This window comes from Rana temporaria, chromosome 12 (assembly GCF_905171775.1).
Source record: "Rana temporaria chromosome 12, aRanTem1.1, whole genome shotgun sequence".
NCBI classification, from domain to species: Eukaryota; Metazoa; Chordata; class Amphibia; order Anura; family Ranidae; genus Rana; species Rana temporaria.
This window is the reverse complement of record NC_053500.1, coordinates 84,147,004-84,165,976: the sequence shown is the minus strand read 5'-3', so window position 1 is coordinate 84,165,976 and position 18,973 is coordinate 84,147,004. Positions and strand designations below refer to the sequence as shown.

Genomic DNA, 18,973 nt, shown 5'->3' with positions numbered 1-18,973 from the left:
GCAGGCAAAGGAGTTCTTGCAGAGAAATAAAGAGAAGTTTTCAGACTTGCCGGGGCTAACTAGTATCATAGAGCATGATATTATCACGGAACCTGGAGTTAAAGTTTTTGTCAGGCCCTACCGCATCCCAGAGGCTCAAAGGAAGGCCGTTTCAGAGGAAGTAAAGAAGATGCTGGACCTGGAGATCATTGAGGAATCGCAGAGTGAGTGGTCGAGCCCAATTGTGTTGGTACCAAAGCCCAACGGGACTCTGCGATTCTGCAATGATTTCCGGAAGCTTAATGAGGTTTCACGGTTTGATGCCTACCCCATGCCCTGGGTAGATGAACTTATTGAGAGACTAGGTCCAGCTAGGTATATCACAACATTAGACCTTACCAAAGGGTATTGGCAAATCCCATTAACTAAGGCTGCTAAAGAGAAAACTGCTTTTTCTACTCCAGAGGGGAGTTTTCAGTACAAAAGAATGCCTTTTGGACTGCAAAACAGCCACGTTCCAGCGAGCAATGGATAGGATTTTACGACCTCATCGGGAGTATGCCTCAGTGTACTTGGACGACATAGTCATTTTTAGCAGAGACTGGGAGTCACACTTGCCCAAAGTCCAGGCAGTACTGGACTCTCTCTGGAAGGAGGGGTTTACAATAAACCCTGAAAAATGTGCTCTGGGAATGGAGGAGGTGAAATACCTGGGCTATATCGTGGGTAGAGGGGTGGTGAAACCTCAAGTCAGCAAGGTAGACGCTATAAAGAGTTGGCCCCGCCCCCTCACAAAAAAGCAGGTGCGTGCATTCCTGGGCATGGTGGGATACTACAGGAGGTTCGTACCCAACTTTGCCACATTGGCGGCTCCATTGACCGATCTGACTAAGGGTCGGAAATCGGTCATGGTGGAGTGGAATGCAGACGCTGAGAAGGCTTTTTTGGAGCTTAAGTCAGCACTGTGCCAACACCCTGTCTTGATAGCGCCCAATTTTTCTGAAGAGTTCATTGTCCAAACTGATGCTTCCGATGTAGGATTGGGAGCTGTATTATCACAGGTTGTTCATGGTGAGGAGCACCCAGTAGTCTTCCTCAGTAGGAAGTTGACACCAGCGGAGAAAAACTACGCTATTATTGAAAGAGAGTGTCTGGCCATTAAGTGGGCTCTGGAGTCCCTCAGATATTACCTCTTGGGGAGGAAATTTAGGTTAATTTCTGATCATGCCCCTTTAACGTGGCTGAGGCAAGGTAAAGGGACTAATGCCAGGATTACCAGGTGGTTCCTGGCGCTCCAAGAGTTTAAGTTTATAGTGGAGCATAGGCCCGGGAGACTGCATCAAAATGCAGATGCCCTCTCCCGAGTCCATTGTTTGAGCTCCACTGTTGCCTCCACCTCCTTGGCGTTGGGGCACAGGGGGGGGGGATATGTACAGGACGCTATGGCTGGGTCCTGGAAGGACGTTATATTTCCCCTCTGTTTGGACTGTGGTGCCTTTAAGGGAATGGAAAGGGTTAACGCACCTGTCTAAGGAAGTAGTTTAAAAGCAGACAGGAAGTGCAGGTGAGAGGAAGGAGTGTAGGAGAGTCGGTGAATGGTGGACAAGGAAAGCTGTGGAAGCTATGAAAAGCTGTGAAAGGACTTGGCAGTGTCCTGCCTGAAAGCCTGCTACTAAAGGACTTACCTGCAAGGACTGTTTAACTGCGATAGCAGTTCTGAGCTGTACAAGTCGGTGAGACTGTTATTTCTTTTGTTTTTGCTGCTGCTAAGCCATTTAAGTTTAATAAACCTCTGTTTTGATTTAAAAAGCCTGTGTCCTGCGATCAAGCTGGTCCCCCAAACATTACAATATCTATATAGAGATAGTGATATATATTTATCTCTCTATTTATCACACAGTATTTACGCCGAAATTTTTCAAATGCAAATATTTGGGGAAAAATACACTTTTTTTAATGCACAAAAACACCATATATTGCCCAATCGTTTTGCTAAAATATAAAAGACGATCTTAAGCCAAGTAAATAGTTCCCAAACATGAAATGCTTTAAAATTGTGCATGCCTGTACATCAGTAACAGAATATGTACATTTTTAAAAGCCTGTACAGGTTAACACTTTAATTTTACAGAGGAGGTCTAGTGCTAGAATTACTGCCCTCAATCTGACATTCACGGTGATGCCTCACATGCATGGTGCATATGTTACTTATATATGACACAAGACCGACCCATGCTTGCGTTCGCCTTTTCGTGAGCATGGGGGACAGGGCTGCTGGTCTATTGGGCTTGGTTCACACTGGATGCCAATGCTGCTCCTAGCAGTGGTCCTGTGCATCCTGGTTCACCGTTTGAGGTCCGATTTCAGACAGACTTTTGGGCTGAAACGGACCAAAAGACGCACAGAGCTCTTGTGCAAATTCGCAGCAGAGATATGTGAACCGGGTCCATAGAGAGCCAGTCACATTCTCCTGCTATAGCGTACTGGATGCAGGGATCCTGCATCCAATTCTAAATAGTGTAAACCTGGCCTTAGACTTTAGATTTCTTCTCTGCCCTTAAAGCATCTGACCACACCAATATCGGTGTGATCAGATGATTTCCCAATTTAAAAGTGGCGCTGTTTATATCCGACGAAAAACAAAGTGATGAAATGCTCATAGCTTCCGGTTTCTTAGCCCATAAAGATGATTGGAACCATTCTGGCCTCCGTTTAGCTCTATGGTCAGCCGGTGGAACCACCAGCTGCATTCTCTGGTTCCCTAGTGAGACGGGAGAGTCCAAAAAAAAACGAGGGGAGGCAAATGTCTTGTAAAAGCAGTCGAGTGGCTAATTAACTGCTAGGATTGCTTTTACCTGAAAGCTGACGGCTGGCTGAAAAAAAAAAAAGCTATAACAAGATGACCCTTTTGTATAGTACAAAATCGTTGAACACGGCCATTTGGAATAAATATACAGACACTTTTTTTGTACCAGCGTCTGGCTTTACGGGAAATTGGATACAGTGTCATGATCTGGTCGTTGAAGTCCACCCCTCCCATATTGAGGTTGTAGTGGTGGACACAGAGGGGTTCCTCAACACCAGTCGCCATTGCAATTTGGATCATCGTGTCTGTGTGAATGGAAGACTGGACGAATACCAATTTTTATGTATCTCACAGAGCTTATACATTTTGACCCCATATCTGGCACGCTTGCAAGTCTGCAAATTTTAGGTTAAAATGATTTACGAGAAGCCAAATTTTGTGGAGCAGATCATATTCATGATCACCACCAGGACCACGGAGTTAATTGTCGTTGAAGTGCGTAAATCACATAATCTCGTATGGCCATGGCAGCAGAAAACATGGGCATATGATGAATTGGGTCTGTGAACCAATATGACCGCAACTCATACTTTTTAGTAATGCCTATGTTGAGGATTAGGTCCAAAAAGTCTTAAATTCGGAAACTGAAATATGTTTATATTCAAATTGTTTGGCAAGGTTTGCATTTGGATTGGCGGCGATAAATTGCTTGGCATATAAATTGCTTTGATCCACAATAGATCTGTACAGGATTTCAGTGAAAAACAAGGAAGTAAAATTTGCCGTTTCCACTTAAATTCCAGGTTGGTCAGTGAATGGGGGAAGTACGGGTGCGGTAGAATCTGTGGGCTCCCTATCAGGATTTGCAAACTCAATGGGAAGGGCACTATGGGCTCTACGGGCCTGGGTTCAAATTCTTGGTGGCTGCAGGACACTACTTGTACTAGCCACCGCACCAGCTTGAACTGTGCTTGCCATGTCACCAAGTGTTACTGCAGTGCTGGTGTGTCTAAGACCAGGTTGTACTAGGCTGCTGGTGCTCGCCAGTTCACCAGAAGCTATAGCGACACTAGTACTGACACTCTGCTGCATACAGGAATTGTGCAATTGAATCACCTCATCAATCTGAGAATTAGGTCAGGTACACCTGACCTTAGAAGGAACTACTACTCCATCATCTGAACTATCTGTCAGGGTGCCACTGCTCTCTACAGGTTTGTATACTAAGCTTGATTCGTTTATGAGAGACTGTATTGAATGCCTTTGCAAAATCCAGATACACCACGTCTACTGCCATTCCTTCATCTAGATGGCAGCTCACCACCTCATCAATCCATGCTTACTACTACTAATGATACCGTTTAAATTACAAAAATCTTGGATATAATCCCTTATTCCCTCCAAGAGCTTGCAGGCTATTGACGTTAGGCTAACTGGTCTGTAGTTCCTAGGGATATATCTTGGTCCCTTTTTAAATTACGGCGCTTCATTGGATACAGCGCGGCCAGACAGTTTTGGGAGGGGGTCATATGACGTCCTCCCGTGATCGCGCCTGCTGCGGTAAGCTCTGTGATCGCTGTGTACTTAGGACAGATCGGGTAAAGGCTCAATGACGGTGGCACATTACAACGTGATCAGCTGTGTCCAAACACAAGCCAGTTATCGGCATTTCTTTCCTCACCCCGACAACGTGAGAGGGGAGACGATGACTGGCTTGTTTGAAAGGGACATCTACACTTATTGGTGTAAGCAGTCCCAAAAGTGCCTCCTGTATCAGTGTCCCATATCAGTGCTGACTACCAGTGCCATTAGAGGTGCAGTGAATAGCAATTTTAGTGCCGAAATCAAAAATTCATGATACACTTGCCCGAAAATGTCAGTTTAAAAAATATATATTTCTCTTTCTTTCATGGACAGACACAGGAGCTCATTGACCTTAGGGTATTATCCTCCTTTCTAGGAGATTGACTAGGCAGAAAAACAGCATGTTAAGTGTTAAACACTCCACACAGTACAGTACCTCCCAGGGGGCCATTACCCCGGGTACATCCCCCACTCTCTGCTCTGCAGCCCCAGTTTTTTTCTGCCTAGCAAGGAGAATGACATGACTCCTCTGGGCCCATGTGCTCTGGGGATTTTTTTTGCAATTTTCTTGCTTTCCTGCATTTTTGGATCCTGAGATCTACAATCAACTGCCGACTGGGTGACAGACTAGATCCTCGATCCTTGTAGTCCCCCCAAGTTCGGCCATCGAGCGTGTGCCGGCCTTTAGCTACGCGCTGGGCCGTCCACGACATGCCCCGTTGCTCCAGGGGTGGCCGGTGAGCTATATACGCTCCAGGGCACACATATGACCAGGCTCTATGTCCGTGTCACAGTGTGCCGGGCCGACAGCCATGCCGTAACTGCGCGGACGTTGGTTCTGTCCGGGATGCCTCCAGCCGGTGGTCGCAGGACGGGTAAGTAGCAGTCCCCTTGCTTTGGCAGGGTGGTGCGGCTGGTGCAATCCTGGGAGGTCGATTGGGGGTCCGCCCTGCTTTCCTCTCCCCCTTCCTCTCTCTTCTTTCCCAATGTTCTAGGTGGCGGGGTCGGCCGTGAGGTGGGGGGTCCGCCTGGGGGGCTCCATCCAGTGGCTGGGGGCTGTGTCTGCTTAGGGGGTGCTGTTTTGCTGCCGTGTGTGCGAGGGGGGGGTTCCGGTGTTCCTGCTGTATGTGTGTGTTTTACTGCAATCGCGGCTGCCATATTGGCGGCGCCAGGTGCCTTTTATTGGAGATCGGTGGCCATTTTCTTGTAGCCCACATGCTCTTTTTGCATGTCGGTGGCCATTTTGGAAGTTTTTTTGCCTCTAGTGGCTAAAAAATCAGCGCGAACGGCTCCAGCACACTTCTTGAGGGACGGCACAGCACGGAGCAGCGCTCTGGGGCAGACAGCAGCAGTACAGGCCTGGTTGGGTGGTGAGTTCTCTGGGGGGTCTCCTGTTTTCTGCTGCGGCCGGGAGGGTGGCCTGTGGGTCTTGCCTTGCATTCCAAGGGTGTGTCAGCATGGTGTCCGAACTGGATGCTTCTCCCCCAGACATGCCAGAGTTAACCCTTAGTGCCCCTGTACCTGCGGCTTCGGTGGATGCTATGACGGCGTTTGTTGCCAGGTTTGAAGCAGCGCATGGCCAAAGGGGGGGTAAAAAGCGCCCCCTTCTTCTGGGGATGCCTCTGACACGGAATCGGGCCCAACTATTGCTCCCGGCCCTGGTTCTGAGGTGTCAGAGGATGCAGGCCTGGTCCACACGGACAGTGAGGATGACTCTGCATCAGGGTCAGCGCATGATAGGGCGCTAGTTGGAGCTCTTATCACTGCGGTGTGGGATACTCAGAAAATGGAGGATTCGGCAGAGACATCAGAGATTTCGGTCCCTTTTGGGTTCCAAAAGCTGGCCCGCACTGCAAAAGTGTTTTTACTTGTGTTCCTTATCTGGAAAAAAATTTGTACAAGGAATGGCCGCAAAAGTTTTTTTCTGTTCCAAAATGCTTTGCGGTCCGTTATCCTTTTGAGGAGGACTTCCTGAAAAAGTGGACCTCTCCTCCATCAGTGGACCCCCCTGTGTCCAGGCTGAACAAAGCTACCACGTTGCCTGTGGATGGGTCTCCCGCTTTCAAGGACCCCGCAGATAGGAGAGCTGAGGCTGTGGCCCGCTCTGTGTTCACAGTGGTGGGGTCGGCGGTGAGACCGGTCTTGGCCGGGGCTCTAGTGTCAGACACTTACTGAACGGGCAACGTTGTTGCTTAATCATGCCCCTTCGGACTGTGAGGCACTGGCTGGCAGTTGGTGCAGGGTTTAAAATTTGTCTTTGAGTCAGCCCTGGATACGCTTCCCTTGCTCTCCAGGGCCTCGGCCTACGCGGTGGTGTTGCACCACCTTGTCTGGCTGAAGTGTTTGGTCTGCGGACCAGTCTTCTAAGAAGACCTTGGTGGACTTACCCTTTAAGGGTGAAAGGCTTTTTGGAGCTTCTCTAGATGACATAAAATATGCCACGGGAGTTAAGAGCACTCTGCTCCCACAATCTGGTAAAGGTAATGAGCCTCGCAGTAGGCAGGGGCCCTCCTTTACCGCCCCCAAGCGTTTTTTTTCGGCCGCCCGATGCTGCAGGTCAACGTTCCCAGGCTGCTAAGACGCCCGCTGAAGGGCAGAAGCGCCCCTGGTTCCGCAAGCCAAACAAGCCTGCGGAAAAACCTGCTTCCGCATGAAGGTCTGCCCCCGCCCGTATCCCGGGTGGGGGGCCGGCTTCGCAGCTCGGTGGATGTCTCTTTCCGACCAGTGGGTTTGCAAAGTAGTTTCCTTGGGGTACAAGATAGTTTCTCTCTTGTCCACCAAACAGATTTTTTCCTTCCAACCTCCAGCTTCCCCTGGGTCGTCGGGAGGCCCTGTTTGGGGCTGTTCAGGATCTGCTGGTCAGGGGCATAATCGTGCCGGTTCATGGAACGGTTTCAGGGTTTTACTCCAATCTGTTTGTAGTCCCCAAGAAGGAAGGGGTCCATCCAATCCTGGATCTCAAGGCCCTCAATTGTTTTGTCAAAGTGCAAAAGTTCAGGATGGAGTCGGTTCGCTCTGTAGTAGCGGCACTCCATCAAGGGGATTTCATGGCGTCCTTGGATATCAAGGACGCGTACTTGCATATCCCCATATGCGCAAGGCACCAGAAATGTTTGCGGTTTGGGGAGAACCACTTTCAATTTGTGGCCCTCCCTTTCTGCCTGGCTTCGGCGCCAAGGGTTTTCACCAAGGTGTTCGCTCCGATTCTGGCCCTGCTGAGGCAGCGTGGGATCGCTATTGTAGGATACCTGGACGATCTTCTGCAAGCTTCTTCAAGCTCAGTTACAGGTGGATGTGTCTATCAGCTGCCAGACCGTCCGGGAATTCGGTTGGCTGCTAAATGTTCAGAAGTCGGTGTTGGTACCGTCTCAGCGCCTGGAATACCTGGGGTTGGTCCTGGATTCCTCGGAGGCGAGAGTTTTTCTTCCCACGGAGAAACTACAGACACTGCAAACTGCGGTGAGGCAGTTGGCGACCCAGAAGTGGTCGTCGCTTTGCTTTTGCATGCGAGTTCTGGGTCTGATTGTGGCCTCCTTCGAGGCTGTTCGGTATGCTCAATTTCACACTCGTGTGTTAGAGAGAAATTCTGTTTCGTTGGGACAAGCTCCCTTCGTCTCTGGATTACCAAGTCCGGGTGAGTCGCCTGGTCAGGTCCTCCCTAGTGTGGTGGCTGACATCTCCGGTGCTTCAGGCCGGGAAGTCATTCCTGCCATGCCATTGGACGGTAGTCACGACGGATGCCAGTCTCTCCGGCTGGGGGGGAGTCTGGGGTGTTCAGTCATCCCAGGGGCGCTGGACTCGGGAAGAGTCCCATCTGCCAATCAATGTCCTGGAACTGCAGTGCGATCAGGCTGTGCGAAGTGGTCTCTGAGACTGCAGGGCCGCCCGGTCAGGATTCAGTCGGACAACGCCACGGCTGTGGCATGTCAATCATCAAGGGGGCACACGGAGCTCGGCTGCAGCGGCGGAAGTCACTCACATCCTCCGGTGGGCCGAAAAGAACGTTCCGGCTCTTTCGGCCGTTTACATTCCGGCGTAAAGAACTGGCAGGCGGACTACCTAAGTCGCCCGGATGTGTTTCAGAGTCTCTGTCTGAAATGGGGCACGCCAGACGTGGATCTTCTGGCGTCCCGGCTCAATCTGAAGGTGTCACGGTTCGTGGCCAGGTCAAGAGACCCGTCGGCGGACGTGTCAGATGCGTTGGTGGCACCGTGGGGTCCCTATCGCCTAATCTGCGCCTTCCCTCTGAAGCTTCTTCCTCGTCTGCTACGCAGAGTGGAAGCCGAGGGGATACCAACAATCCTAATTGCTCCGGATTGGCCTCGCCGTCCCTGGTACGCAGATCTGGTGCGTCTGGTGGCAGGCACCATGGAACATCTGTGAGAGGATCTTCTGTCGCAGGGTCCTATCTTTCATCCTGCTTTTCAGTCGTTGGCTTTAACGGCGTGGCTATTGAGCCAGGTGCTGAGGGACCGGAGTCTATCGGATTCGGTGATCTCTACCATGCTGCGGGCACGGAAGTCTACTTCACGGAAGATTTACCATCGTACGTGGAAGGCTTACATCTCTGTGTGAGGAGATGAATGGGCACCCCCCCAGTGCATACGTGATGTCCCGGATTCTGCTGTTCTTACAGCGTGGAGTGGATCAGGCTCTCGCCTTAAGTACGATTAAGGGGCAGATTTCGGCCTTGGCTGTTTTCTTTCAGCGACCCTTGGTGGCGCACTCTCTGGTTTGTGCAGGGGGTTCGGCATGTGGCCCCTCCTGTGCGTCCTCCACTGCCTCCGTGGGACTTAAATTTAGTCCTCTCGTTGCTTCTAAGCCTCCATTTGAGGGCATTAGGGAAATCCCTTTGACTCTTTCCCAGAAGGTGGTTTTTCTCGTGGCAATTACATCGGTCAGACGGGTGTCTGAATTGGTGGCCTTGTCTTGCAAGGCTCCTTACTTGGTCATCCACAGGGAAGGTGGTGCTGCGGCCGCAGCCGTTGTAACTTCCTAAGGTTGTTTCGGCCTTTCACATTAATGAGGACATTGTTCTTCCATCCTTGTGTCCTCGGCCGGCGAACCCAAAAGAGGCTGCGTTGCATTCCTTGGACGTGGTTCGAGCCCTACGGGTGTACCTAGCTGCTACGGCTCCGTTTCAGAGGTCGGATTCACTGTTCGTGTCGGTGACTGGTCCTAAGAAGGGTCTGGCCGTCTCGTCGGCCACCATTTCTAGGTGGATCAGGCAGGTCGTGCTTCAGGCCTATGCCCTAATGGGGCCGGCGCCCCCTTCCCGGTTACGGCGCATTCGACCAGGGCAATTGGTGCCTCTTGGGCTTTCCGCCATTAAGCGTCTGTTTTGTAGGTGTGTAAGGCAGCGACCTGGTCGTCAGTCCACACCTTCTCAAAGTTTTATAAGATGGATGTGAGTGCATCTTCGGATGCCTCCTTTGGCCGCAAGGTTTTGCAGGAGGCTGTTTAAGGTTGAAGTTCCTCCGTTGAGGAGCTCTGGTTTGTTTGGGGTGAAGTTGGTTTGCTGTGTTTTTCCCACCCCTCGATTTTTTTGACACTGCTTGGGGACGTCCCTAAGGTCAATGTGTTGCTGTGTCCGTCCATGAACGAAAGAGAAAATAGGATTTTTGTACTCACCGTAAAATTCATTACTCTGAGTTCATGGACGCACACAGCACCAACCCCTCCTTTGTACTGCTTGTTTACGAACTGGGGCTGCAGAGCAAAGAGTGGGGGATGTATCCAGGGGAACCACCCCCTGGGAGGTACTGTACTGTGTGGAGTGTTTAACACTTAACATGCTGTTTTTCTGCCTAGTCAATCTCCTAGAAAGGAGGATAATACCTAAGGTCAATGTGCTGCTGTGTCCATCCAAGAACTTTGAGAAATGGATTTTACGGTGAGTACAAAAATCCTATTATTTATTTATATATAATTGTATTATATTTGACTTTCTAATTATTATCATGAATTTAAATTAATGACTTTTTGGCCATTATCTGCACTTTTAGCGCAAGAAAAGTTCAAGAAAAATGCATCCCTTTAAATTCTATGTATGTCTTCACACTGGTTTCTCGTGCTTCCGTTGTAATGTTAAAAATCTTGCAACAACACAGCAATTGTGCACCCATGTTAAGTTTTTGATGAAAAACACACCATAAGCACAGTAAAATAGCGAGTACTTTTGGCAAGATGCAGAAAACACCTTTTTAAGCCACCGACATTTCTGTGCATCTCTATTGCCCATCAATGCAGCCTCATAAGCACACTTCGGTGAAGTAAAAAAATTAACGGTTTGCTAAATTTTATAACGAAGGATAATAAAATGATCCAGTGGTGATTAAACATCACCAAAAGAAAGCTCTATTTGTGTGAAAAACAAATCTAAAATATTAATGTAGGTGCCATGGAGCATGACAGCACACTGGTTTGGTCATGTGATCCCCACTATGTCTGTGACGTTGCAGGGGATTGAAGAGAGTGCTCCAGCAATGGCTGTTAAAGCCTGAAGCAGTGGCATCGCCCAATTGGCTTCATTGGTCCATCTGTTATTGGTGCTTCCTCCACCCCCCTGTAGCCGTGCTGACTGACACAAAGAAGTGGGTTCACTTGACTGGAGTGGCCTGAAAATAGGTAAATATACAGATCTATCTTACACAAGTTGGCATAGGTGTTAGGATGGGACAGGACAGTTTTAAAAGTAGTTAGGGGTTGAAGCGAAGTTCCAAAGAGGGAACTTCCGCTTATCTGTCTCCTCAACCCCTCTGGTGCCACATTTGGCACCTTTCGGGGAGGTAGCAGGTACCTGTTTTTGACAGATACCCTGTCCCCACATTGTTGGACCTCACAGTGGCAAGAAATGTCAGAAGTCCGGCTTCCTCCTCCTTCCCCTACTGTCGGACCCGTAGGCGAGCACAAAGCCTCCACTGCCGGCAATGGTGGCGACAGCAGCAGCCGATGGAAACATCAGCTGCGGTGCCGACAGTGCTAGACTCCACGACAGGTTATTGTCCCAATGATAAAAGTCAGCAGGTACAGTACGTGTAGCTGCTGACTTTACATTTTTTGAGGGGAAGGCGGAACTCTGCTTAAAGCCCTGAATTCAACAACAAAAAAAACCTATGTAAATGCTTTCTCGGGTTCTGAGGCAAAATTCTTAATGTTGGTGATTGAAACTACCCGTAACACTGGAAACCGTAAAAGTTTGGTCTCTAGACTGGAGCGTTTTTGTTTATTTATCTTTTATATTACAACCAAATTATTGCAAGCAGTGTCAATATGTTTTTTTTTTAGCAAACTTCCCTTGACGATTTAGGCTCCTTGCACACTGGAGCTGATAAACTGCAGTTTGGGCATTTTTTTAAAAGCCCATAGACTCCACTCTGTTAGCCTATGTGTCCATGGACGTTTTTCAGCTTTAATGAGCAGTGGAGTTTATGGGCTTTTTTCTGAACGCCTGAAAATAGCATTCAACGTGCATTTTTTTTTACCTAAAAATAAATGCCAAACGCAAAAAAAAACGCTTAAAAACATGTCTCGCCAGCGTTTTTGATCCATTGAAAAAAAAAAATGAAAAAAAAAAACCCGCTAATAAACGCTAATGGAAAAACTTTAAAAGATTCCCTGCAAAGCTGCTGACGTTTTTATAACATTATTTTAGCATCCAGTGTGCCTGGAGCCTAAGGCCCCATGCACACGAGATTCTGAGAGGCTGAGCCAGGTGTCGGTCCAGACTCCATTGTCGCAATGACGTGGTGCCTGGACCGACTTCTGTGACGTCAGTAAAGAGCAGACTTTAGCTTGCTCTCTGCTGAAAATGGGTCTCAGGGGTGCAAAACAAATTGTGATCCATTGGAGAAGTACAGCCAAACGAGCTTTGGCTATACTTCTCCTTTAATTAAATCCTAGTGTAAAGTACAAACCAATTTTCCCTTTCCCCATTACCAGTGATCTGTATTTCCTACAATCTTGTTTTAAAGTTCTTTTTTTTACCTTAATGCATTCCCTGCATTAAGGTAAAAAAAAATTACTGCGTGTTATGACCTCACCCTGATCCAGCACTGTACCCAGCTGCAGTTCTTCTCTCCCCTCTCCCTAGTCCCACAGGAGACTCAGGCAGCAGCCAGAGCATGTGTGTCTGTGGAGGCCCACAGCCTGGCTCGAGAGCGTGCCTGCACGTGTGCCACATAGAACACGCAGGAGAGGAAGAGTGGCTATCGCTAGTAGTGGGAACCCAAAGAGGAGGTAAGGGGCCACCATGTGCAATACCATTGCATAGCACAGGTAAGTATAAACCTTTTTTTTATTTTAGGGGGAAAATAGGCATTACGACCACTTTAACTGTTATGTATTTTTAACATTGTGATGTTCAACTGTAAATATCTTGTTTTTTTTTTTCTCCCTTTTTCTCTTTTTCATTTACATTCTTGTAAAGATGCAGTCAAAGGAAGTAACCTTTCTCCTGCTTGTCAACCTTGTATCCTTCCACCAGAAAAAAGACCCCCAGAGCCTCCTGGGCCACCACCTCCTCCACCATCTCTTTCCAAGGACCGTGCTACTGACTCAGAGCCAGTGGGGACAACTTCCGTAATGCAACTTTTTTCAGAAGTAGAGCCTGCTGCCATGAAGGTTTGTAGAGAGAACCAAGGATTGAGTTCGGACTTTACTCGAAATCTGCCCCCCAGGACTTACAGCTCAGAAGGGCCAGAAGACAGAGACTCAGTGCAAATGCTTGGGGAGCAGTCCCCTCAATCGATAGAGAAAAGCCGGACATTTCCAGTACAGCTGGGAGAAACAAGTGGTTACCAGGGAACAGGGTCTCTGCAATTTCCAGGGGATCAAGACCTCAGGTTTACAAGGGTCCCTCTGGGGATGCACTCTGGCACAGTGGCCACACATGGACAATTAGAGGTGACCAGTAACAGCTCTCATCTTTACCAAGAGGCCAAAATCCCCAGCTACAGTGATTTGGGGTCAGGGACTGCCGCAACAACAAACCAGACTTGGGTTGCCCCACCCGAAGCATTCAACAAGACATACAGAGCACCTACACGTGCGACTCCAAGGGGAGGGCAAGGAAGAGGAGTCCCTTATTGAGTTTGTTATACTGTTCTTTAACTGCCTTTCCTGGCCTCTTTTTAAATGCGGTGACTGACTAGACATGGCCAGCTATGGCAGCTGCGGTGGATATAAACCCAGAGAGCCTTGAAAATTGGTTGGGTTTTTGAAGAAGGGAAGTTTGAGAGAAGGATACTAAAATGGTCAATTGCTGCTTCATGAATGTGTTTGGGACACTTGTACCCTGTGATCTAGAGTTTTCCCTCCTATTCATTGTTCATTTCCAAGTTTTAGTCGCTTGGGCAAGTGACGGTTCTTCAGAAATGGCAAGCACCATCATTCTCAGATGGTTGAAAGGTGGGCTACATAATGCCGGTGTTAAGTGTTCAAAATTACCCCATCTGCTACCAAAGGGCTCACAATGCTATTCTGTATTGTAGGTCTATTTGGAAATGTATCTAATTATGTGGTACCCCTCAGGAAACTAATAAGAGAGACCCACATGAATGCAAATGCAGCTGGCTGTGTACAGTTTTTTTTAAGAGATTTGTTTTTCTCTTGTGTCATTAACTGCTGGATTGTACATGCAATTTCTCACTTTTTTCCTCTAAACTGATTTTGTTTTGTTTTACTTCACACCTTCTGGAGCACATAATGCTCTTAAAGGAAATTCCAAGGAAAAGACAATGTCGGTGAACAAATATTGTTATGCCCTATTACGTTTATATAAATATATACTTTTTTAAGTTGTATTTTTAGGGCAAATTTAGGCCTCCATTACACAAACTCCTGTCTTTGTTTTTCTCCCGGTTGTGTTCGCTGACTCTGTGAAAAAAAATATTTTTTTTTAAAGTTGTTGAAGGGCCTAGACAAATAAACAAGAATTACAAAGTATGATTACTGCTTTGCTAATATTGTTGTTGTGAGTGGAAAGTTGTATGATTAATTTAGCACATTCACAGTAAGGTACATTAAAATGCTTCTACGGACGCTGGATCTTCCTGCTAGGAGGAAAAATCCAGCTTAAAAATGTTGTGTTAATGTGCGCATTGCATTTAGAAGCATATGTGTGCAGACTAATTCTGTTGACTACAATATACTTTTTTTCTATCAATTAGAATGCATTTACGCACACAGTGCAAATATAGGAACGCAATTCATAACAGAAGAAAGATGTCTTTGGAAACAAGTAAGAAAATCCTACACAATCCCGATCTGACAATGCTCAGGTACTAATGAGCTGGTAGCTGTGTTTACAAATAAAACATGAGTGCTACACTGGCAGGAAAGTGAAGGTGGGGCTTGTTCAGAGAACACAGCCAATATCTCCTTCTCTCCTCATCACTGCTTCTCCTTTCTGGCAGTACAGGACTTCCTGATGACCCCCCAACCACCTCACGGTAAAGCACTACGCCAAATGTAAAGGCTACCCCTCTTAACCCCCCCCCCCCCATTGATGGTGGCTGTAGGTCTTGTGGTGATCTATATCAACAAGCTCACTTTCAAGAATCAATCTAGAATGTGCAAAATTTGGTAAAGCACTGTGAATCATAAACAACTGCCATACTTTTCTACTACCACATTGTAGCCACGTCTGTCTTCATGAACGTACTCTAGAGGTGGCTGTATATGATTGCTAAGGTTGAACTTGCTGATGGTGGGCACACATGAATGTATCCACACATTTGCATGACACTTACAATGTGTGTGACAGGTTGACAACCAGAAACTCTTGTTTCTCAAGAAAATTGTTGTCCACTAAATCAACACTAATAAGGTTATTGGTGCCTTTTTTGACAGCTAATTTCTTAAATAAGTTTGCTCCAAGCTAATTTAAAGGTGCTTTCCTATACCTCAAGAGCTGTTTAAAGCCCACTACAATTATGTTCCTTATCTCACTGAAATGTCAGCAATTTAACTTGTCCCTATTGACAACACAGGAGCACAGTTTAAAGTGAGTTGTCACCCCACAACAGGAGCAGGCATAGCAATGACTCAACAAATCCTTGTTGAGGTACTTTCTGTTAGGGGTGACAGCCATTTTAAGACTGGTCTGCTGCATTGTGATTCACCAGGCATTGTGAAAGCTGTAGATTTTAAAAGACTGAAAGTTTTGAAAAGGGTTTGAAAAATGGTAACCTCGTAAAGAGATTAAAGTGGTTGTAAACCTGGAAAGTCAAATACAAACGGAACACTAAATCTAATAAGGAACCAGGTCACAAATCATTTGTGCATATGGCTGGTGGAAGAACTCCCGCTGCACTGATTTAAAAAAAAACACGAAAAAAATTGTGGCACAGTTACCCTTACCCTTTGACAGACAGCCTATGTAATGGGACACATGCCTGAGCCTGTGTAAAGGGGGCATGTCTCCTGCTGCTCTGTACCTCACTGTGAGCTGTGGCAGAGATCAAAACTGTGTTTACTTTCACTTTCCTCTCCGAAGATACAGGTACAAAGCTCACCGAGAGACAGAGACATCAGAGAATGCAGTGAGAGACATAGAATACATTGACTCTGATTAGGTGGGAGGGGAATTGTGGGATGTAGTGGCTCCACCCCCCAAGCTTTAGTGCTATGCCACGTTCACAGAACAGCAGATTTCTGAGCGCTATAACCGAATGAGAATTACTTTTTGATAGGTATACACAATGTGAATTAGGTTATAACCACTTTTATCTACTAAACTATTCAAAAGAATGAGGAAAGGTGTCTCTATATGGAAACACTAACAGCGCTCAGGTAAAATAAAAAAATCTAAAATTACCCCTCTGCTTATGGTGATAGATAATCACCCTTGGTGAGAGCAATTGTCACTCCAAATCAATCATATACCATGAGTGAAAAAGAAGAGCACAAAACCTCACTGAAATGATAATGGTTGAAATTGCAAAAGAAACGATGATACAAAGTCCATTTACCAAAAAAATGCATTAGCATAAAAAAGTCTCTAAAATCATTGTAATTCCTGTGCGTTGTTATACTCCTGAAGTGTCCACACAAAGATCTTCACATACAGGTCTCCCTTAGAAGTTCTACTCACCAGATGCCTATGGTGTAATCAGCCTTGAGAACTCCTGTGATCCTGCTGGGCTCCTTCAAATGGTATGCCTAGGATGTATTCTGGAAGACTCTAAATATCTTTCCTCCTATTACCAGCATCTCTCGGTGGAGTGGATGGGTAATCAAGGGCAGAGTATGATCATGGAAAATAAGCATAGGAAAGGAACATGGTGTGATATTGCTTTTTATTCAAACCAAGCCCCTCACAAAATGTTATGCTTACAATGTAATAGAAAAATACAGGCACATCAGATGTTAGGACTATTAGCTCACGTAGCTATGTTGCTTGTCAGACTAGCAAGCAACATAGCTACATGAGCTAATAGTCCTAACATCTGATGTGCCTGTATTTTTCTATTACATTGTAAGCACAACATTTTGTGAGGGGCTTGGTTTGAATAAAAAGCAATATCACACTATGTTCCTTTCCTATGCTTATTTTCCATGATCATACTCTGCCCTTGATTACCCATCCACTCCACCGAGAGACGCTGGTAATAGGAGGAAAGATATTTAGAGTCTTCCAGGATACATCCTAGGCATACCATTTGAAGGAGCCCAGCAGGATCACAGGAGTTCTCAAGGCTGATTACACCATAGGCATCTGGTGAGTAGAACTCCTAAGGGAGACCTGTAAGTGAAGATCTTTGTGTGGACACTTCAGGAGTATAACAACGCACAGGAATTACAATGATTTTAGAGACTTTTTTATGCTAATGCGTTTTTTTGGTAAATGGACTTTGTATCATCGTTTCTTTTGCAATTTCAACCATTATCATTTCAGTGAGGTTTTGTGCTCTTCTTTTTCACTCATGGTATATGATTGATTTGGAGTGACAATCAGGGCTGTGGAGTCGGAGTCGAGGAGTCGGAGTCGGGGGAAATTTTGGGTACCTGGAGTCGGAGTCGGCAAACAATGCACCGACTCCGACTCCTACTAAATTTAGATTGGAATAAAAAAATAAAAAAAGCAAGTTTAAATGTCCCAATTCACAAAAAGTTATAATTAATGACTTCTCTACTGTAAGAATAAAGACCAATGCATGCAGTGCCTCACGTAACCGCAAAACGAACACGTTAAGTGACCGTGAAGAAGCATGCTTTTCATGTGCTTCACTATATGGCACGCAACGCACAATTAGGAGCTGCAATACTTATACTTTCCATAGTGTTGTGTTCTGCTTTTACAGGGAACGCATGTTAGAGAACCAGTAAGTGTCCAAATAAAAAAATTCCAACAGGAGTTTTATAAAGCACTAAAAGAAGTTGAAAAGTATGATCGCTCATCAAAACTTACTGTTGAAGAAGCCATCCTTGTTTATCCAGAGATCGTTAGTGATGTGGCCAGAATAGTTACTGCAATGCCACCCACCCAAGTCAGTGTCGAAAGATTATTTTCAGCCCTAAAAATAATAAAGTCTGACTTAAGAGCCTCTATGAAAGAGGATCTGGCAGAGGCAATTCTCTTCCTTAGAACTCTACATTGAATTGATTTGCATTTGCTAAGCCTAGAACTACATTTCAAGATTAATATAAACCATTTCTAGGTTTTGCAGATTTTGTTTTTGGTTCATTATAGATAAGCTTTGTTTTTTGTTCTAAAACAACCAAATAATGTGGTTTGTATTTTTGAACTGGTAAAGATCCTGTTCCTGATGTTTATGCCTGCTGCTACTATCCAGCCACTTGATTGTTTTCATTGTGTTTGTGTTTGTCTTCCCAGCCAGTAGTCCTGTGGTAGGTTGCGTTTCTTTCACTCAAGGAATGTATAAAATACATTCGCATATTAATACAGAGGAGTCGGGGAGTCGGAGTCGGAAGTACATAAAACTGAGGAGTCGGAACATTTATCTACCGACTCCACAGCCCTGGTGACAATTGCTCTCACCAAGGGTGATTATCTATCACCATAAGCAGAGGGGTAATTTTAGATTTTTTTCTTTTACCTGAGCGCTGTTAGTGTTTCCATATAGAGACACCTTTCCTCATTTCTAGCATTTCTTTTATAATAGCTGCCAAAAACTACCACTTCACATATCTCAGATATCACACTATATCCATAGAGCGCTTGGATCAGTACTATCTTCGGATAAATTCTGATATTTTTTATATATTCAAAAGAATGGTTTACAACTACTTTGAGGTAAGAGATCTTAGTTTAGATCAGATTTAAGTTATTACAAAAATACACCTTTACCGCTCACAAATGGGTGTTTATGCTGTTACTTCTCCTTAATCTTTCCCTATCAGAGCAGAAGTATCGGGCTGACCCACATAAGGACCAACCTGTCTTTCCTGTGTTTGGGGCTGATAACTGGCTCTCTGGGCTGTTAGAGGAGCATAAAACTGTCAACATCCTGTGGCCTTCTTTCATATATGTCTGACTTACAAGCACTATTTAATTGGGCTACTATGCGACAGATGAATCGAAGAAAAGACTGGATGGCACCTTTATTGAAGACCGATTAAAAATTCTTCTGGTACAAAGAC

General features: G+C 46.1%; 1 protein-coding gene across 5 annotated transcripts in view; it reads left to right on the top strand.

The window, feature by feature from the left end:
* Positions 1–14,315, top strand: part of CDK12 (cyclin dependent kinase 12) — a 425,890-nt gene extending 411,575 nt beyond the window's left edge. For 2 of the 5 annotated variants that reach the window (XM_040331633.1, XM_040331632.1), the window contains exon 14: positions 12,798–14,315. In XM_040331633.1, coding sequence (XP_040187567.1) covers positions 12,798–13,459 — 662 coding nt within the window. In that variant the 3' untranslated portion in view covers positions 13,460–14,315. Of the gene's footprint in view, positions 1–12,461; positions 12,608–12,797 lie in introns of those variants that run through there. The other 3 variants (XM_040331634.1, XM_040331636.1, XM_040331635.1) reach the window with 3 other exon arrangements.
* The last annotated feature ends 4,658 nt before the right edge of the window (positions 14,316–18,973 follow it).